At 35.7% G+C, this 19,290-nt stretch overlaps 2 protein-coding genes across 4 annotated transcripts in view; one reads left to right on the plus strand and one right to left on the minus strand.

Annotated features, from left to right (window-relative positions):
• The window catches only part of LOC149541455 (Protein kinase superfamily protein), a 144,622-nt gene that overhangs the window by 57,927 nt on the left and 67,405 nt on the right, over positions 1-19,290 (plus strand). The gene's annotated exons all lie outside the window — the stretch shown is intronic.
• LOC149541456 (uncharacterized) lies at positions 13,090-15,216 on the minus strand. Its single transcript, XM_089796070.1, has 2 exons — positions 13,529-15,216; positions 13,090-13,240 (listed from the first exon to the last, which is right to left on the minus strand). The coding sequence occupies exon 1, from the start codon at positions 15,063-15,065 to the stop codon at positions 14,322-14,324; it is 744 nt and encodes a 247-aa protein (XP_089652196.1). The 5' UTR covers positions 15,066-15,216; the 3' UTR covers positions 13,090-13,240; positions 13,529-14,321.

Raw genomic sequence — 19,290 nt, forward strand, 5'->3', positions numbered from 1 at the left:
TTCCTTCTTATTGGAAAGGTGATGTTGCCAATCCACTGCTTGTCCATCGTTTGTCTCATGAACATGTGCATGGAATGCATACAAATCGACAACATCAAACATAGGAGAGATGTCTAGATTGTCTAGTAAGCTAACCTCATAAGCATTATCATTAATCTTCTTGATGATTTTGCAAGGGCCAACCTTTTTGTACTTCAACTTATGATATGTCCTAGTAGGGAACCTCTCACGTCTCAAGTAAACCATCACCAAGTTACCTTCAGTAAAGATTTGCTGTCTTCTACTAGCATCTGTAGCAATCTTGTAGTTCTTGTTACTCTCCTGTAACTTCTGTCTTATAGCTTGTTGGAGTTGAAGGTGTTTAGCAAAAGCTACCCCATCATCTCTAATTTTGTCTTCCAATGGTAGTGGCATGAGATCTAAAACACCTTGAGGGTTCCTATCATAGACAAGCTGAAAAGGAGATTTTCCTATTGATCTATTAACAAAACTATTATAAGCAAATTCTGCTTGGGGCAGTACCAAGTACCGTTGTTTGGGCCACTCGCCAACAATGCATTGTAACAAATTTCCCAAACTTCAATTGACTACCTCTGATTTCCCATTTGTTTGAGGATGATAGGCACTACTAAATTGTATCCCTAATTTCCTCCACAAAGTCGTCCAGAAATGACTCAAGAACTTAGTGTAACAACCAGTTTTCCCGGGTCTTAATTAACAACTAACATACTCAAAGAAATACAGCTATTACTTCATTTTTATAGGAAGACAGTTAAATCAGTTTCGTTCATATGAATGAGATTTACGGTTAAAATCAGGTAAACGAAATTTCTTAACTAAGAATTTAAAACACTATCAATGAATTTATTATAGAAATTAAAATCCACATACCATAGAATTTGAGATCGAAATCAAACTAGGGACGCTTTTGCAACCACCCAAGTTAGTTCACAAATACCATTATAATAATATCAAATGACGACTACCATTCAATACTGCTATATCAAAATCAAATGACGATTACCATTAAATACCACTATCTCAATTAGGGCATCACAAACCACTATATCAATTAGCGCTTCGATTACCATTGGATCAATTAGGGCTTCAGATACCACTATATCAATTAGGGCTTCAGATACTACTGTATCATTCCTATCCTTCCGATTGCTTAACTGTGGCAATAACATAAGATTAGAAGATATGCTCATATTCAATATTCATATGAAAGATTGAAATAACAATCCATCAGATAGTCTATCTCTCGCCACTAAGTGTAAAATAACTTCAATGATGATATAACTGAATTAATCTTACCTTCTTCTTGCATATACTTCATAAAAGTAAAAATATCAGTTTCCAACAATTAATTGAATGTATAGCTTATCTTTGTTTGTTGTACGTTCGACAACTTTGGGAGAGTTGAAACATTGTCAGGGGCTTAACCACCCAACCTTGGACCAAAACTTATCCCCACACAATTTCTAATGAGAAAGACCCTCCCTACCCGGAATAGATAGGGAACATCTTATCATCCACTGAGCATCTTGGTGTCTAATCACACCACTCAATTTGATAGCAGGGAAATACAATAAACATGACCATGCATGAGGTATTAATGTTTCCTTCAAAATAATAAACATTGTTATATCACATCTGATTTTTTGTTTTCTTGTTATTGCAAATCTCTTTCTCTCACCTCTTCACCCTTTCCTTCACTATATAGCCGGGTGAGTCCTAGGTGTTTGAATTCTCAGAACAACCGATTCTTTCTGTTGATTCTCAATTGTTTCATAATTAACATTTATTCCAGTTTATCTCAATCTGTGATTTGAGAGATTATATTCTTTAAAGACTTTAGAATTGATTGTTTAATTCTAATATCCAATGGCATAATGATTTATGAATCCATAATTTGGTTACTTGGTTATCACTTGCCATGAACAAGGCTAAATTAAAGAAGTTCAATCTATAAATTCAAACAAGATATCAAACAAGATATCATCATGATAAATACTGAAACTTGCTGCAATCTGCTCTAGGCATAGATTTGTTACTTAGTATGCTTATCACAATTGTGACCAGAAAGATTATGTTCTCAAGACTACTTGGAAAATATCATTGGATAGTATATTTCATTCCAAACTTCAATCCATTTGGAAAAATGCTTCCATAAAGATTGTATCTAATTTATTATGAAAGTTTAAAGAAGAGGAATGATAACAAAGGACATGGAGTATGCAGCAAAACTCATATCGTAACTTGAAATAAATCTGGGAGAAAAAGAGTTTTATGAGCCTAACTGGCTGTTTTGGAAAACAATAAAATAATACTGAAATGTCGTAACATGACCTGATGTACGCACAGTATATATTTGAATCCTTACAATCCGAATTGGGATCTACTCTCCTTTTGGCATTGCAGACGTATCAGTGCAGAATACTTCAATGCTTGAGTTCATATGACAGAGTCACTATTTGAAATGGATGCTTAGACTGGAAGTAGATATGGGACTTTGGCTCACGGGATCATATGGATTTGGGTGTTGGAGATAACAAAGGAACAAAGAACGTAGTAAAAAATGAAAGGTTAGTAGTATGCGGATGCTAATATTGAATGTCCTTTCACGGCAAGGCAGACAAGCATATATAAAAGGTGCCAGACTTCATACACGGCTTCAGTTTAAAAGGAAAGCCGTGCTTTCTTGGCTTCCATCGGTTCAAAGATTATATGCAAACTTATATTGCCAAGTGTTAAATTGATTTTTAAAGAAAAGGGAAAAGGAAAAGGTTGGAAGAAAGAGTTGGAAAGATTTATAATTTCAACTATTATTATAATATATACTTGCATATGTTCATGTAAGTATATCAATGGGATGAAATCATTATATTAAGTTATTATAATATAATGGTGCCATTTCATTTTTATATTTGTATGCATGTATATTAATATATATTATAATAATATGATGAAAGATTAATTAAAATCCCTTGAGGTATGTTTTATAATTCAATTAAATTATTTTACATTTTAAATTATTTATTTAATAGCTCATGCAGTTTCATCGATTGTATCCTAATATTCAAGTCACTAGGTCCTCTTGATGTTCAAGTCGTTAGGTACTCAACCTTTTTGCTCGGTAATGGTGATGCTTCTATGCCTAATTCTTTTCTAACAATACTTCCACCCCTTCGACGTGCTTCCACAAAGAAATTCTCTACAGTTAAATCATATTATCATAATAAGTTATTTAATCATAAATAATCATAACGGCTAACCACCTATTCAATTCCATGAATTCGTGATAAATAATTATAACGACTGACCATCTTACCATTTCGCAGGATTATAACAATTTTAACTGTCAATTGACTTCATGTGAACCACAACCACTATATTTTAATTTAGGTCAAAAATTTGGATGTAACACTTAGTATCTCTATTAGATGTAATTGTTTTTGGAAAACCATGTAAATGAACAAACTTTTGAGAAGAATAGTCCTGCTATCCTAGTTGCATCATTGGTTTTTTATACAGGCAATAAAATGAACCATCTTGGGAAACCGATCAACAACTACAAAAATAGAATCATTACCTCGCTGAGTGTGTGGAAGATCCAACACAAAATCCATACTCAAATCTATCATGTCCCCATTTTAAAATATAATTTTAATAATAATTAAACAAATAATGATAAGAAAATCATATTCAAGTATAGAATAAGAAATAAAAATTACATTTATAATATATTATCAATAAAATGATATTTAGAATAATTAATCTGTTCTGCAAAATGGCGAACATTGCGAATTGCCCAAAGAAACCCTCATCCAAACAAATTCAGAAGAATAATATCGCTTCTTTCCACCAGGCAAATCGGTATCAAAAAAAGGAAAGCAGCCTATTACAAACAAGGAACCAATTTGAAGCCCTCTTATCTACTCAGCAAAATCTCCGAACTTGCAAAGTCAAAACTAACAACTTCGATAAGCTTGTCCAGCAACATGCGGAACAAAATGCAGTCATCCAAGAGAACCAGCAAAGCAAAATTGAGGATGGATGACAAATTGTCCAAAAAAAGAAAAGGCAAAAACGGCGATCATTACCACAAAGCAAAAAAGATGACATTGAACTAAGATTGCGGATTCAAAGAAATTTCTTTACCCAAATGAAATACTCAATTTCGAAGGATCAAATCCCTAGCTTGGAGAAGATCATCCGCAAACAACAACCGGATCGGCCTAAAGCAATTTCAGAGCCCAACAATATTCCTATAGGCCCTCCTCTGAATAGTATTTGGGCATGAACCAAAGTGTATGACTCTCAAGCAATTAAGCTCAAAAACAGCATAGGGAAGGAACCAATCCATCCAATAAAGGGGAAATACATCCCACCGCATCGGAAGAAAAATCAAGAAGAAATTAACCTAAGCAAGGGAGGAAGCCCTAATCTAGGACATTCACCCGAAATCAAGAACAGCGGCACTATAATCATCAGCAATGCACACAACGAAGCTAGATGGATGGAATGTGCTGAGAAAGACATTTATGCGCACTAGAATGGGCCAACAAAATTCAGAAGTAAGTTGCAATGCAATCTAGCCAAGAAATGGGGCAAAAAGGTAAGTAAAATAACCCCTTATTTTGACAAACATTGGTTTATACAATGCCTGAACATAGAAATTAAATAGGAAATTTTAAGTTTGTCAAATTGCTTTTGTAAGGGGCATCACATTAATTTCATAGAATGGCAACCTAACTTCAATGAAAACCTCAATAAAAGTAAACAATCAATTAAATGGATGGAATGTATAGACATACCATCGGAGTTAATGGAGAATAATATCACTAGTATAGGCGAATCTCTAGGTTCTCTCATAGGAATTGAAGCCAGTAAAATAAAAACCAACAAAATTAGAGTCCTGGTGAAAACAAACCTAAACAATGCAATAAACGGGACAATTATAACCAACAGATTGATCTACAATTTAACCTTCAGAGAATATTTAGGAGAAATAGGAAAAATCAAGGATCCAAACTTCACCAATATGCATATCAAGAATAGTTTTAAAGAAAGTCCAAAGATAAGGCATGAAACAAACAAGGAAAAGGGGAAAATTATATCAGAAAAATCAATAGAAGAGGATATCAAAGACAACCAAAGAGTAGCAGAAAAGACTGCAAATCAAAGTATGGGAATTATAGAGACAGTAGAGGAGCACCAACATGGGAACTCGAAAAGAGAAGGCAAGGAGGAAAATGAATGGATGACAAACACGAACTACCAATACTCGCTAGACAAATTCAAAAAATGCAAGGACTGCCAGATGGAAAAAGAGGTAATAGAAGAAATGGAACTCAACATCAAAAAGATGAATATGCTATCACATGAGATACTATTACTATGGAACGATCTTAGATCAAAGCGTAATAGCAGAAGCCGTCCACTCAAAGCACAAAGGCAAAAGGATATTATCACCAAAAATAGAGGAGATACCAAAAAGCAGTAATAGCCAGACAAAAGGTCTAGAAGAAGGGACATCAGAAGACCAAACTGAAAAACTAGGTATTAAACAAATGGAACAAGAGAACTCTAAAGAAAAGGAATCAGAACAAGACAGGAATCTAGAAGAAGTCCATAAATCGGTGATTCCAGAACAAGAACTTAACTATCCCACTGGCAGATTCAGCTCAATGGAGCAACATCACTATCACGAAAAAAGCAAAAAAGAAGAGCTACAAATTTTGGCAGACTCCCAACAACGGAAAGGATATGTTCGACCCAAACAGAGAAGGAAAAGAAGCAGAAGCAGAAGCAAGGAAAACAACCCTAGAGATAGAGCGAATAAATTTGCAAAATGAAGAGCAAGGAATATGGAATGAGTTAGGAGTTTCAGGGGACATCCCTAGCAAAGGAAAGGATATTAAAGATTCAGGATTAGAAGAAAAAGAGCAAAATTTTGAAGCAGAAGATTATCAAGTAAATAAAATGCTACTCAAAGAAATACTATCAAAACACACTCAGGCAAGAGAAGTTTTAGATATAGCTGAAAAAGTGTTAAAGGAACAAAACTTGGAAAAGATAGGTCTTTCAATATATTAGGAAGGTCTAAGGACACCTAATTGCAGAAAACCCAAGCAGAAGCAAGGAAGAAAATTACTAAAAGAATTGAGGGAAGCAGCAGGACAGGTAAAGGAACAAACTAAGATCTCTGAAATTCTACAAGGTGGGAAGGGGAAGAGCCTTCTCAAGGATCAATGAAAATTACCACTTCGAATGCTAGGGGCCTTAATACTTCCAACAAGAAACACTTATTAAAGCGTAATATCACACTGTTTGACTCAGATATTATATTAATTCAAGTCAGAAATTGGGAAAATGGAAATCAGAGTTTAAACAATCACAGTGTGCTTCTGGTGGACTAGGAATCATATGGAATAATTAGAAAGTCAATATAGAAGATATATCTACCCACACCAACTAGATGAGAAGTAGAGTCATAAGCACAAAATCAAACATAAAGACGACTGTAATAAATGTCTACGGGCCCACTCCATCGACAGAGAAACTAGTAGTTTGGAACGAAATCAGTTCATTCATTATATACAAAACCAAATGAGGTCATCATTATAGGAGGAGACTTTGATGTTATATTAAAAAAAAAAGAAAAATATGGTGGGATTAGAACAATAACTAGAGCGATGGAAGATTTTAGGGAATGGATTGGAAGAACACTCTTATAGACATCCCTACCAAAAATGGCTTATATACTTGGAACAATAGAAGGATAGGCTTTTGTTATATTGTAGAAAGACTAGACAGATTTTTCCTAAAATGAGAGCTTAGTACCCTGGATAAAGAGATCAATGCAGAAATACTACCAATGGCAGGCTCAGATCATTTCCCCATGATAATGGAAATCAAAGAGCAGATCAAACCAAGCAGGAACCCGTTTAAATGTGAAAAGATGTGGTTTATGGACAAAACATTCATTGAACAAATAAAAGGATGGTCGCAGGTAGAACATTTCCAATGTTTAGAAATGTTTTGTTTTGTTTCAAAGTTAAAATGCATAAAAGAAAAGATTCTAAAATGGAACAAAGCACATTTTAAAAACATCTTTGAAGAAAAACTAGATATTGAAGAAAAATTAGATAAATTAAATACGAAAATTATTATAAAGGGAATGAATAATGAAACTTATCTATTAGAAAAAGAATACCTCTTAAAACAAGAAGAGATACTAGCAAAAGAGGAGATATATTGGAAGCAAAAATCCAGAGAGAAGTGGCTATCAGAAGGAGATCGCAATACAAAATTCTTCCATAGCAACACTCTTCACAACAGGTCACATAATAATATAATAAAAATTAAAAATCTGCAAGACGAGCAAACAGAAAATCCAGAAAAAATAACAGAGATCTTTGTTGACTACTTCAAAGAAATCCTCAATAATTACGACAAATCAAACAGAATAGAACAAGAGGAAATGCTTAAATGTATTCCTAAGTTGATTATAGAAGAAGACAATAGAACTTTAAATAAGCCCTTCTCTCTCCAAGAAGTCAAAGAGGCTCTTTTTAATATGAACCTAGATAAATCCCTTGGACCTGACGGATTTCAAGCATTCTTCTTCCAAAAATATTGGGACATCTTAGGCGAAGACTTATGGAAAGCCTTGGAAGCTTCCAGGAATGGAGGATCCCTCTTATCAGAAGTCAACCATACCTTCCTAGCGCTAACCCCCAAAAAAAGCATGAGTATAGAACCAAGAGATTTCATACCCATTGCTCTATGTAATACTATTTATAAAGTATTCTCAAAAGTTTTAACTAATCGTCTTAAAAGATTTCTACCTAAACTCATATTAGAAGAACAAACAGGGTTTTTTCTAAGGAGATCCATCCTTGATGGTATCTCTATCATCCAAGAAACAATCTATTCAGCAAACAAAAATAACGAAGCATGTATGCTATTAAAACTAGACATCCAAAAAGCCTATGATAAGGTAGACTAGAGATTTCTTTGCAAAACTCTGGAAGCTTTTGGGTTTTCAAATCAATGGATTAACATCATCTTTCAATGCATATCCACCCCAAAAATTTCCCTCCTCATCAATGGTACAACGGAAGGCTTCTTCAATATTTCTAGGGGGATCCGACAAGGAGATACTATCTCCCCGTTTCTCTTTATCATTATGGCAGAATCATTTGGAAGAGCAATCAAATCGGCGCAACTCCACAACAGAATTAAAGGAATAAGAGTAACCAATAATGGGGAAAACACGACGCATTAGTAGTTTGCTGATGACACAATCTTAGCAGGAATTAGCACCATAGATGAGGCTGAACACATGCAAAATATTCTAGAAACATATACGAAAGCCTCGGGTCAAAGAATTAATGCAGGAAAATTAGAGATCTTCTTCTTAAATACACCTAGGGAAAGAGAAGATCAAATATGCAACAAATTAGGGTTTAAAAAGAGTACCCTACCTTTTAAATACCTAGGAATATTCTTAGACAAAGGTAGCAAGACCAACCCAGAATGGGATCACATCCTTAGGAAAATTGATAACCAGACTGAGACATGGAAAGGAAGATGGTTGACCAAAGCTAGGAGAGCAACAAAATTTAAAGCCGTTTTATCAGCCATTCCCACCTATCAGCTCTCATGCTCACAAATACCTAAGTACATAAACCAAAAAATTGAAAAGAAATTATAAGATTTCTTTTGGAATGGATTAGAGCATAAAAAGAAGGTAGCACTAATCAGCTGGGATAAAATATGCAAATCGAAAGAGGCAGGTAGTCTAGGAATTAAAAATCTAGAATGGAAAAATGAAGCGTTAGGAGCTAAACAAGTCTGGAAAATGTATCAAGAGTGAGACAGCAAGTGGGCCAGAAGCCTATATAACAAATACCTCAATGCATCAGACAATACCTATTTATTTAGAACCAGAAAGCCCCCGAAGGGCTCTGTAGCTTGGAACTTCCTAGTAAATTGGCGGCATCTGATAACCAAATACCTAACATGGGACATTGGCACAGGTGAAGAAGCAATGTTTTGGGAAGATTCATGGAATGGGCATCCCCCTAAAGATCTCTCAGGAGTCACTCAAGACGCTAAAACTCACCTTAAGTCAATTTGGGGTGCAAAAGTGAAAGACTATATACAAATAACTTACTCTGAGTCAAAAATGTGTTGGAAATGGAAACCTCTTGATAACTGTGGGCTAAACCAAGCAGATCAACAGATTTTAGAAAACATCCTTAAAAATTGTCCAATTTCAGTTAAAAACAGAGAGGATAGACTGATTTGGGCAGCCCCAAAGGATGGGATATACAAAGTCAAAGAAGGGTATAGACTAATTACTAATTTTCAAAGATGGGCAGCTAGCACTCTCTCAATGAATCTATGCTGGGACTCAGCTAGGCTCCCTAAAGCAGGCATATTTCTATGGGCTGCCATCCAAAAGAGAATCCTAACAGCAGACAGGATCCAAAAAATGGGAATCGAAGGACCTTCAAGATGCACTCTCTGTAAAGAAAGTGCAGAAACCGTAGAACATCTATACCTTTGTAAATACACACAGGAATGCTAGAGGTGGCTCAAAAGCAAACTCAACTGGACAGCCCCCCTAGTAGGTAATTGGCAAGATCAATTAATTGGTTGGCCAAAAGACCCAACCAATAAAGTATATGGGAAACTTTGGAATATCACCCCAGCCATCTTAACCTAGGAAATTTGGAAAGAAAGAAATAGACACATTTTTCAAGATCAAGAACTTAACCCCCAAGCTATTTGCACGAAAATCAAAGTCGCTATTACGGAAGTCATGAATAGTGACTTAAGGAAAAGATCGACAGAAGAAGGATCATTCATAGAATGGGATGCAAAGATTAAAAAACTATGGCCTCACCTTATTAACCCTCCCCTTACATACAAGAAGAAAAATTATATAGCCAGGAAAGAATGTAAATGGAAACCCCCACCGAGTGGATGGAAAAAACTGAACTTCGACAGAGCCTCTAGAGGCAACCCAGGTAAGGTAGGAATAGGATGTATAATTAGGGAAGAAACAGGAAACTGGCTAGCAAAAAAGGCTAAGCCACTGGACATAACAACTAATAACATGGCAGAACTAGAAGCAGTAGAAGAAGATCTAAAAATTTGTAGTAACCTTAGCATTAAAATGATTATAATCGAAGGAGACTCACAGATTATATTAAACGCTCTTAGGAAAGGGGAAACTCCAAACTGGATCATAAACTCCAGACTAGAAGCAACCTTAAAATTATTAGAAAAATTCAAAGAGGTAAGATTCTTGCATATATAAAGAGAAGGTAACTTTGAAGCAGACAGCCTAGCAAACCTAGGAACAAATGGAGAAAATCAGTTATTATATAATCAAAGCAAGCTAGGATAACTTTATCAGGCCCCCTTTTAATTTTCACCCCTAACTATACTATGTATTCATGTTTTTCCTAATCATCATTAAATCGGGCCTGGTACCAGAATTTGATGTGTATCTTTCTCTCGTGCCTTAAGTGTCCGCTTAATCATGAGATCAAGTGATTTAATCTAACCCTTGTGGGTGACAGTGTCATCATTTCGGGTTCTAGATCCTTCCCCCTGAGTCTATATTAAGTGGTTTTTTGATCTACAATTCATACCTTCCACTGTAGATCTCAAGTTTGTCACATTGTACAATGGTTTTCTGCGGTTTGGTAAAACAAGAAAGATGGAATAAGATTTTCAGGCCGATAGATGATATGAGTCGTATTGTTGTTAGTAGAGCATTAGGAGAGGGGTCTTTAATTATGATTATTTGTGGAGAACTAATAGTGATATCTTGGGGCTATGGGTAGGCTGCCTTGCTAGGGCAGGGGTTGAGAATGGGGACATCGTTAGGCTTAGCTACAACCTGTTCGATCCTTGCTGGCTAGTAGGGCTAGAGATAGCTGTAGCCAACATTGATGAAAGGATGAGAATCCCCCTGCCCGAAGCTTATATGGAACATAAATTGGGAAGCCCAGAGTTAGCAAGTAGCCCTAGGCGTCTGTGTTTAGTTATCAGAGACAATATTCTCTTTTTTAGAGAGTGGCCGAGAATGGAAGCAAGTATCCAGTTCTTACTGAGGTGGAGGGGAATCATTGAGGACCCCGACAAAGACTGGTTGATGAATTACTTGTGGGCTTTTGATGCATACATCCACTCGGATGCGGACCTCTCAAATTTGGAAGAAGTGGAATTTTGCCTTCCAAACTATGACAAATCTAGCAGAGGAAGGATTGCCTACGAATTTCCGTTGGGCTTGAAGGCCAAAAACCTCCATGAAGTTTCAGTAGTCATCATGGTGTTTAAAAAATAGAATTATTAATAACAGTAGAGGTATAGGGTCAATTTTGATGTATAGTAATGACCCAGTTTCGTATCGGGTTTACACTCTGTATTTGATCAAGCTTACTTAATTTAGCCGGGCTGCTTTTTCCCTTAAGCAGTAGTATTAAATACATTAAATGTATATTGTAAGGCTGCATTTTATAAGCAGTCCTTTAGCGGTTAGTATAAACTCCTTTTCAATACTAGAGATCATTGATGTAAAAATCGCCTGAGGAGATTAATCGCCTAGGCCTGAAAAAGTTTAATCGGGAAAAATCGGGGAAAAAATCGGGAACTAAAAAACCACTAAATTTTAATAAAAAAATGCGTTTTTTTTACAGAATTCAATGTTTTTTTGCATCTAATGACTTAATTACTAACAATACATAAGAAACAATCATGTTTAGATATATATCAATGCAAAAAGAGTTATTAATTGCTAAATTACTAACAAGTAAGTAGTGACAAGTTGTAAATTACTAACAACTAACAAGTTCACAACACATGAGAAGTATTCTCATAAATAAAGTGTCAAATGTAAAGAGTTCAAATAAGCACATCAACATGACTACAAATAAGTACAAATGTCAAATACAGGACTACATCTTCCTCTTCCCAGTCACTTTACTAGTGAGTGCGGGAGAGGGTAAAGCTCTAGAACTAGAACCCCGCAGGGTTTGTGCCTGTGTCTGTGTCTGTGCCAATGCAGGAGATGGTGTAGCTATAGAACTAGATGTCGGTATCTCCACATTCGCTGCGCGCAAGATGTCAAGGTCCTCTGCAGTAAGCTCAATGTCATCATCCTCATCATCACCCTCCTCGATGTCATCCAAATCGATGTCATATCCAGTTCCACCCCCTTCCTCCTCTGCAGCCTCCTCCGCGGCCTCCCTCTCCAAATTGGAGATGTCCTCCTGTGTAAATAAGGGAGCCTGCTCCTGTGCCGTCCAATCATAATAAGGATCTATCTCATCCAAATCGATTGGCCCAGGAGGATCTTGTTGCGCCTTTTTCATGCGCAATTTAAGATTATATTGCACATAGACCATGTCATTCATCCTCTTTTGGGACAACCTGTTTCTCTTTTTTGTGTGGATGGCCTCAAACAAACTCCAGTTGCGCTCACAATGTGATGCGCTACAAGGCTGTGATAGGACTCTGAGAGCAAATTTTGCAAGATTTGGAGTGCTTGCACCCCAAGTGGTCCACCAAGCCACTGCATCACAAAAATTGTACAAGTTAGAAAATACTAATAGACAACAAAAAATGAAACATAAATATTAATTTAGCATTTGAGATTCAGAAGTTTGCAAATGTATTACCTGGGGTTTGTGTAAGCCTTGCTCTCTTGCAGAGAGAAGTGGAGAACACCTTGCCTCCTGCTGAAGTGAAGAGCTCCTGCTCAGCGATGATTTTATCTCTTGTTTCCTCGCTGGTTACCATCTTTTTGACGCACTTACTTAGGCCTCTGATGACCTCTCCATCAGGATCTGCATATGTACCATCAGCCCTAAAACCAAAAACCAAAAACAAATAAGTCTTCCAATTTTAGTACACACCCAACACCCTACGAAAGAAAAATGAACTCAAGTCTTCGTTAACTTAAATTTGAGTAAGAATGAGCTTACAGTATACCTAAAACGTGGGTTGAGGAAATATCCTGCTGCATGAATGGGTTGGTGAAGCTGATTATTCCACCTATCAATGATCTGCCAAATGGGTTCATATTTGATGCTTTCCCCCTTGTAGTAATTTTTGACAGATTCTTTGGCCTTGTCCATGGCCTCATATAGTTCACCCATTGGCGTTTGGTCTCCATCAACCAAACGCAAAACTCCGACTAAAGGCTCAGACACTTGCAATATAAATTTGAAATTAGTTGACAAGTTACAAAATTATTATTTACTTGAGTTACAAACTTAGTATGTTATAAAGTTGTAAAGTGTAAACTAAAACTTAAAGTACCTTTACTATTTCATCAGCCTTATCTTCAAAATATTTATCAAACACAATCCGCACAACATTCTCTCCTTCACTCTTCTTTGAAAATGTGGAAGCAAGCCATTTTTTGGAAACAAACATTTACTTCAAAGAAGCCAAATTATCGAGAATGCTTTGCAATGTCAAAAAAATCGATGCAAACCTTGTGACGGCAGGCCTGACAATTTCTTTGCCATCAGTGTGCTCTCTCATCAGGCTAAGGACCCATGGGTGATTGTATATGTATTTTGTCACCCGCCTTGCATCCTCCACAATTGGAGTGACCCACTCAAGTTTGCCCATGTCCTCCAAAAGAAGGTCAAGGACATGTGCTACACACGGGGTCCAAGAGAGAGTGGGGTGCCTCTGCTGTAGGAGTTTTCTTGCCAATTGTAAAAGCAAATACTAATTAGTTTCCAACTTTTCAAATATATCAAACTATTAAAAATTCTTGTTGTGAAATTCACAATGCACATGCAACATAAAATTACGGTTTACCTGCTGATACATATGCAGCAACATTGTCTGTGATGATTTGCACCACATTTTCAATGCCAATCTCTAAGACCATGTTCTCCAACATCAATGCTAATGTCTGAGCATTTTTTACCTTGTTGGAGGCATCGATTGATTTCAGGAACACCACATTATCATTACAGCAGGCCAAAAAATTAATTATGGTCCTGCTCTTCCCATCCGTCCACTCGTCAGAAAGAATGGTGCAACCAAATTTTGTCCATTCTTGTTTCTGTTCCTCAACAAATGCTTTGGCCCTCTCAATAGCATTTCCAATAAGCCTACAAAAACAAAATTTAGTTGTCTTAGATTCTTAGTAATTTAAAATTGATTTAGACTTTAGTAATCAACATTCTAATTTTTAGATAAATTAATTAAAATTTACAACTAAGTAAAAAGTTAAAAATTAAAAGGAAATCGACTGTAATAAAATTATTCGCTTACCTGCCACCCAACACAAAACGAGAAGGGGACTTGTACCCCTTTCCTGCAACTGTCAACCCTGTGGCCAAAGCCTCCCAATAGGGACTGTCAACAACACTAATAGGAAGGTTGTTGAAAACCCAGAAATCTGCTAGTGCATTGTCCAATTGGTCATGGACCTCCTTATTCCATCTAGTGGCCTCTAATGAAGGCTGTGCACCAAGTGTGTGCCTCGGCACAAAATAGCTCCCTATCCCAGAAGCACCTGCTGATCCTGATGGTGCGGAAGTGCTAGGAGGTGTAGGAGTGGGAGTGGGAGTGGAACTCGTGAAAGAAAAAACACCCTGTTTGTGGACACGCGGCCCACGATAAGAGCCAGCCATGCTCTCAATGGCTGCCTCCTCCTCTTGAACATCAACAAAACTGCCCTGGGTCTCTGCTATGGCTGCCCTGACATGCAATTTATTCCACTCTCTTTGCAATTTTGTTTGCTCTCCAGCTGCGAGCAAGGCATTTGCAAACCTTTTTATTTCTTCTGTTGTATTCTCACAAGGATTCGTATCATGTTTTGAGATCCCTGTGATGTGATATTTGAACCGGTAAATGCCCCCAGATATTACTTTTTCACATCGAATGCAAATCACTTTGGTTGGTTCATCGGGTGCTTCATAGGCATATTTCCATCCTTGATCTCTTGCATTCTTTGGCCTGGTGCCAATGTAGCCTGAGGGGCATGGAGTCAATGGCCATTTGTCTGCCATTTAAAACTGCTGCGGGCTGCCTACACATACAAATTTTAAAAAAAAACTATAAATAAATTATAACAAGATCAAAGTTAACAGTTAAACAAAGAATTCAAGCAACATTCCAATAACAGCACCAATAAATTGAAATCCAAATAACATTCAAACAAACTAGCTGCTAGGGTTTCAATTTTTTTTTAAAAGAGCAAATTTTTAGCATAAATTCGATCTAGAATGGAAAAAAATGCAAATGAATGCATTTAATCTTGCTTACATTCATCAAATGCATTCCTAACTAATTAGGAATGTATTTTTATCCATTTACATGCAAGAAAAAAAAAATACAATCTCTTGCAAAAACAAAAAACAAAGATTCAAATCACTTACCTAGTAACGAAGAAATCGAATCAAAAGGCCTCCAAATGCACTTGATTCTGCCTATTTCTTGCCAAGAACTCCTTCTCTATCCTCTCCTCTCCAAAACACCCTAAGCTATGTAAAAACATAATGAAAAAAACGTGTTTTTTCGTCACTTTATGTGACTGCCGGGCGCGGGCGAGTTTTTTACAAAAAATCGCGATTTTTAGGCAATTTTTTAGGCGATTAATCTTGCCATTTTTTGGAAAAAATCTGCAAAAAAAAATCGCGATTTTTGGGGCGACTAAATCGCCGGCCCCAAAAAATCGCGATTTTATCTCGTATCGCCGATTAATCGGCGATACTCACATCTATGCTACAGATTATCAACTTGCTTTGTAGAAATCGCTATATGGAATATATACTCTTTCTCCCTTGTTAATTTGTTTCTTTATCACTTGCGGGATTAGCTTTGTTGGTCTCTGTGAACTTGATCTGCGACTCCGTTGCTAGCTTTTCCTTTGGGTTTGGCCTTGTTTTATGAGTATCCCTTGTTCTTTTTTCAAAGCAATATTTGGTACGCGCAGGCTCTTAATATCTAGTTGTTAGATCTTGAAGTCAGATTGTAATAAGGACATTATAATAAATTTTTTTTTTCACACTTAGATCTATCATTGGTTTTCTCCCACTAAAGTAATTGACATTCATCACCTTAACGTGGCATACTTTCTAAATTTATCTTTAGAATATAATTATCAGAGTGATCCGCTTCCTCCTTTGTTTGATTGTTCTTTACTAAGTATCATTGTTTGCTCCTTTCGGGTTTTAATGATCTAACCCTTTATGTATAAATGTGAAGGATTTGATTTACTCTAACCTCTAATGCTTTTGGTGGCAAGTGTGTGATGTTCTATAGTAACCAGGTTGATAATTAATCTAAAATTGCATTAATGGGAGCTCTGGTGGATTATAAAGATCAATGTTAAAGAGCATAACAATTTGTAGACAATCATGTAATTTTTTGATTAATTCCTACTTGGGTATGCCCCTTTTATTTATGTATAAGAATAGGACTTCGATCTCGATCTAGACTGGAGGTTTTCTTACTCCATTCTTTCCTACTAGTGCTCGTTAGAATGGAAAAATTCTTGTAATCATTTCAAATTTATCAATATAATAGAAGGCTTCGGCCATTTACTGATAAAAAATAATAATTTAAAATAATTAAATAATAATAAATTTAATATGAATAAATAAATAAATAAAATTAAATAGAAAAGAATATTGTAGAAAGTATGTTATCTTTCTAAATACGATTTAATAATAAATGGTAAAAAATACAAAAAAGATAAGTAAGAAATAATATAATATAAATTAACTAAGTCTAATAAAAAGTCAAGAGATGTGATAAAAAGATGCAACTTTTTAAAATTAAGGTATAACTGGGAGGAGAGTTCATTTTAAAGAGTAAGGAAGAAGAGAAGAATAGAAAAATTAAAGAAGGATTATTAGAAGAGGAATGAGAAGAAAACAAGTGACTTTTCTTTCAAATATTTTCAATGATGAAAGGATGTGACTCTTTGAAAGGGTTGTAATTATGAATGGTTGTGACTCTTTAAAAATATTTTAAGTATGAAAAGTTGTGAATTTTCAAAATGATTATGATTATGAAAGGTTTCGACTTTTTGATAGTATTGTGATTATGAAGTGATGTAACTCTTTTGTAGTACTATGATTATGAAGTGTTGTGTCTTTTCAAGGGATTTTGATTATGAAGTGTCATGACCTAAGTTGCCGATTCGGGTTCGGGGACGGGTTTGGTTTCGGGGTTCGGTTCGTGGATTCGGACAATTTTTTATTTCCCCATTTGGGTTCGTGAGTATATATATATATATATATATATATACACACACACACACACACACACACACACAAGAGAAACATGCATAGTTGTAAAACAAATTCATTTCACAATATGAACAATTGTTGCTTGATCATTGATCAATGCCAAATGCCAAAGGTTTTCGGGTCCTTTCAAAACCTGTTTTTACCTGAATCTAAAAGCATTAAATACTCGCTCATTAATCTATCTTCATGATTGTAAAGAAAATTATACATTGAATTACTAAATTGCAAAACATAGACTAGTTCATCAAATAATACATTGAATTACTAAATTGCAAAAGAAAGACTAGTTCATCAAGTAATAAAGATTGAAACATGATGATAGATGACAAGTTTTTAGTAGTTTATCAATAATCATAGTATCAAATGCCCTTCAAGGGTCAAATGGATCATCACAAAATGAGGATTCAATGGCTTCATCCCCAACTGCAACTATATCTAGATCTTCATCATTGGAACCCAAACTGGTTCCACTAGTCCCATATGCTGCTATATCATCGTCGTCCTCCTTAACATAAGGGATTAGATGATTGAAATGTTTTTTATTAAGTTCCTTTGAGAGTTGCATAAGAAAACAATTAAAAAAAACACTCTTTAATGTTGTTTTAGCCTTGGGTTCGTTGTGGGTTCATCTGGGTTCGCTTCAGCAAGGACAGTCAAAACTAAGGACCCTGCCCGGACCCGAACCGAACCCAGGGACGAATCCGGACCTGTACGGACCCGAACCTGAATCCGGGCAGCAGGGGATGAATCCGGCAACATAGGTCATGATGGTTTCAAAGGATTGTGATTATGAAGTGTTGTGACTTTTCAAAAGGATTGTGATTATAAAGGTTTGCAACTCTTTGAGAAGGACACATATGATAAATAAAATATGGGAGGATTAAAAAACAATTATACCTAAGAGAGTTGAGCTACAAAACAATCAAAGTAGAGAAAGTAAAGAAACTTAGCTAATATATATTGTGTTAGTAAACAAATTTGTCCTTTGAAAAGAATTGCAAAATATGACTCAAAATGCCCAAATGGAAGAACAAAAAAGCTACTAACAGTTGCACGAGTTATTATTGATTGATAACTCTCATCTGAATTAAGTGGTACAACTCCCTCATGAAAATATATTCAATGAATTAAATATGTTGATTATGCCTTTAACTTGAATACATGAAGGTTTACTAACATCCACCCATGAACGAGGAATGAATGCGATTACGAGGTTTAAGAATAAAGAGAGAAAGGATAGAAAATAGCCATACGACCAATCATTCAATTCTTTTTACATCATAGAGAAATGGAGAAAAACATTATTTTATTATGCAACTATAAATAACCACAAGACTGGATTCAAAACATGAAAGAAGTGACTATACGATCAACAACGATCCAAGAATATCATCTTCAGACCTCAAGATCTGATAAACATAACCTATCTCTATTATGAACATACAACAAAAAACCATACGATAACTTGTCCCTGCAATTACAAACAGAGTACAGAAAATAAAGCAGAACTCCCCCTTCCCTGTTACAATCAAAACTTAAAATATTTCCTCTCAGGTAGTCTCAGGACTGCTGAAAAGAAGAACCCTGTTACCATTTCTCTGTTACAGCTTTAACACTTGCCACTTCCCATAAGATTTCAGTTACCCACATAACTGATTCTTGAAAAGATCTTTACTTGCCTTCCTCAATATTTTTTTCTCTTCTCGATCACATTTTACGTCATGTCTTTTCAACATAAGGTTATTTGCAAGTGTTAAACTATAGTATTGTAAATGTAGCATTATAATAAAATAGTTCTGGTGGTAATTGATAAATTCAAATAGCTTTCTGGGTCTTGATTTCAAAACTCTTTACAAAATGAATTTTCATATTTAATCTTTTCCTCAGAAATTTCTGGATAGACCTATAATCAGATATCAGTAACTTTTCAACCTGATCTTATTTAGCAATCGCTCCGGTGAAATTGTGCGCAACTTTC

This window comes from Cupressus sempervirens, chromosome 8 (assembly GCF_028749045.1).
Source record: "Cupressus sempervirens isolate cs-2001-9-10 chromosome 8, ASM2874904v1, whole genome shotgun sequence".
NCBI classification, from domain to species: domain Eukaryota; kingdom Viridiplantae; phylum Streptophyta; class Pinopsida; order Cupressales; family Cupressaceae; genus Cupressus; species Cupressus sempervirens.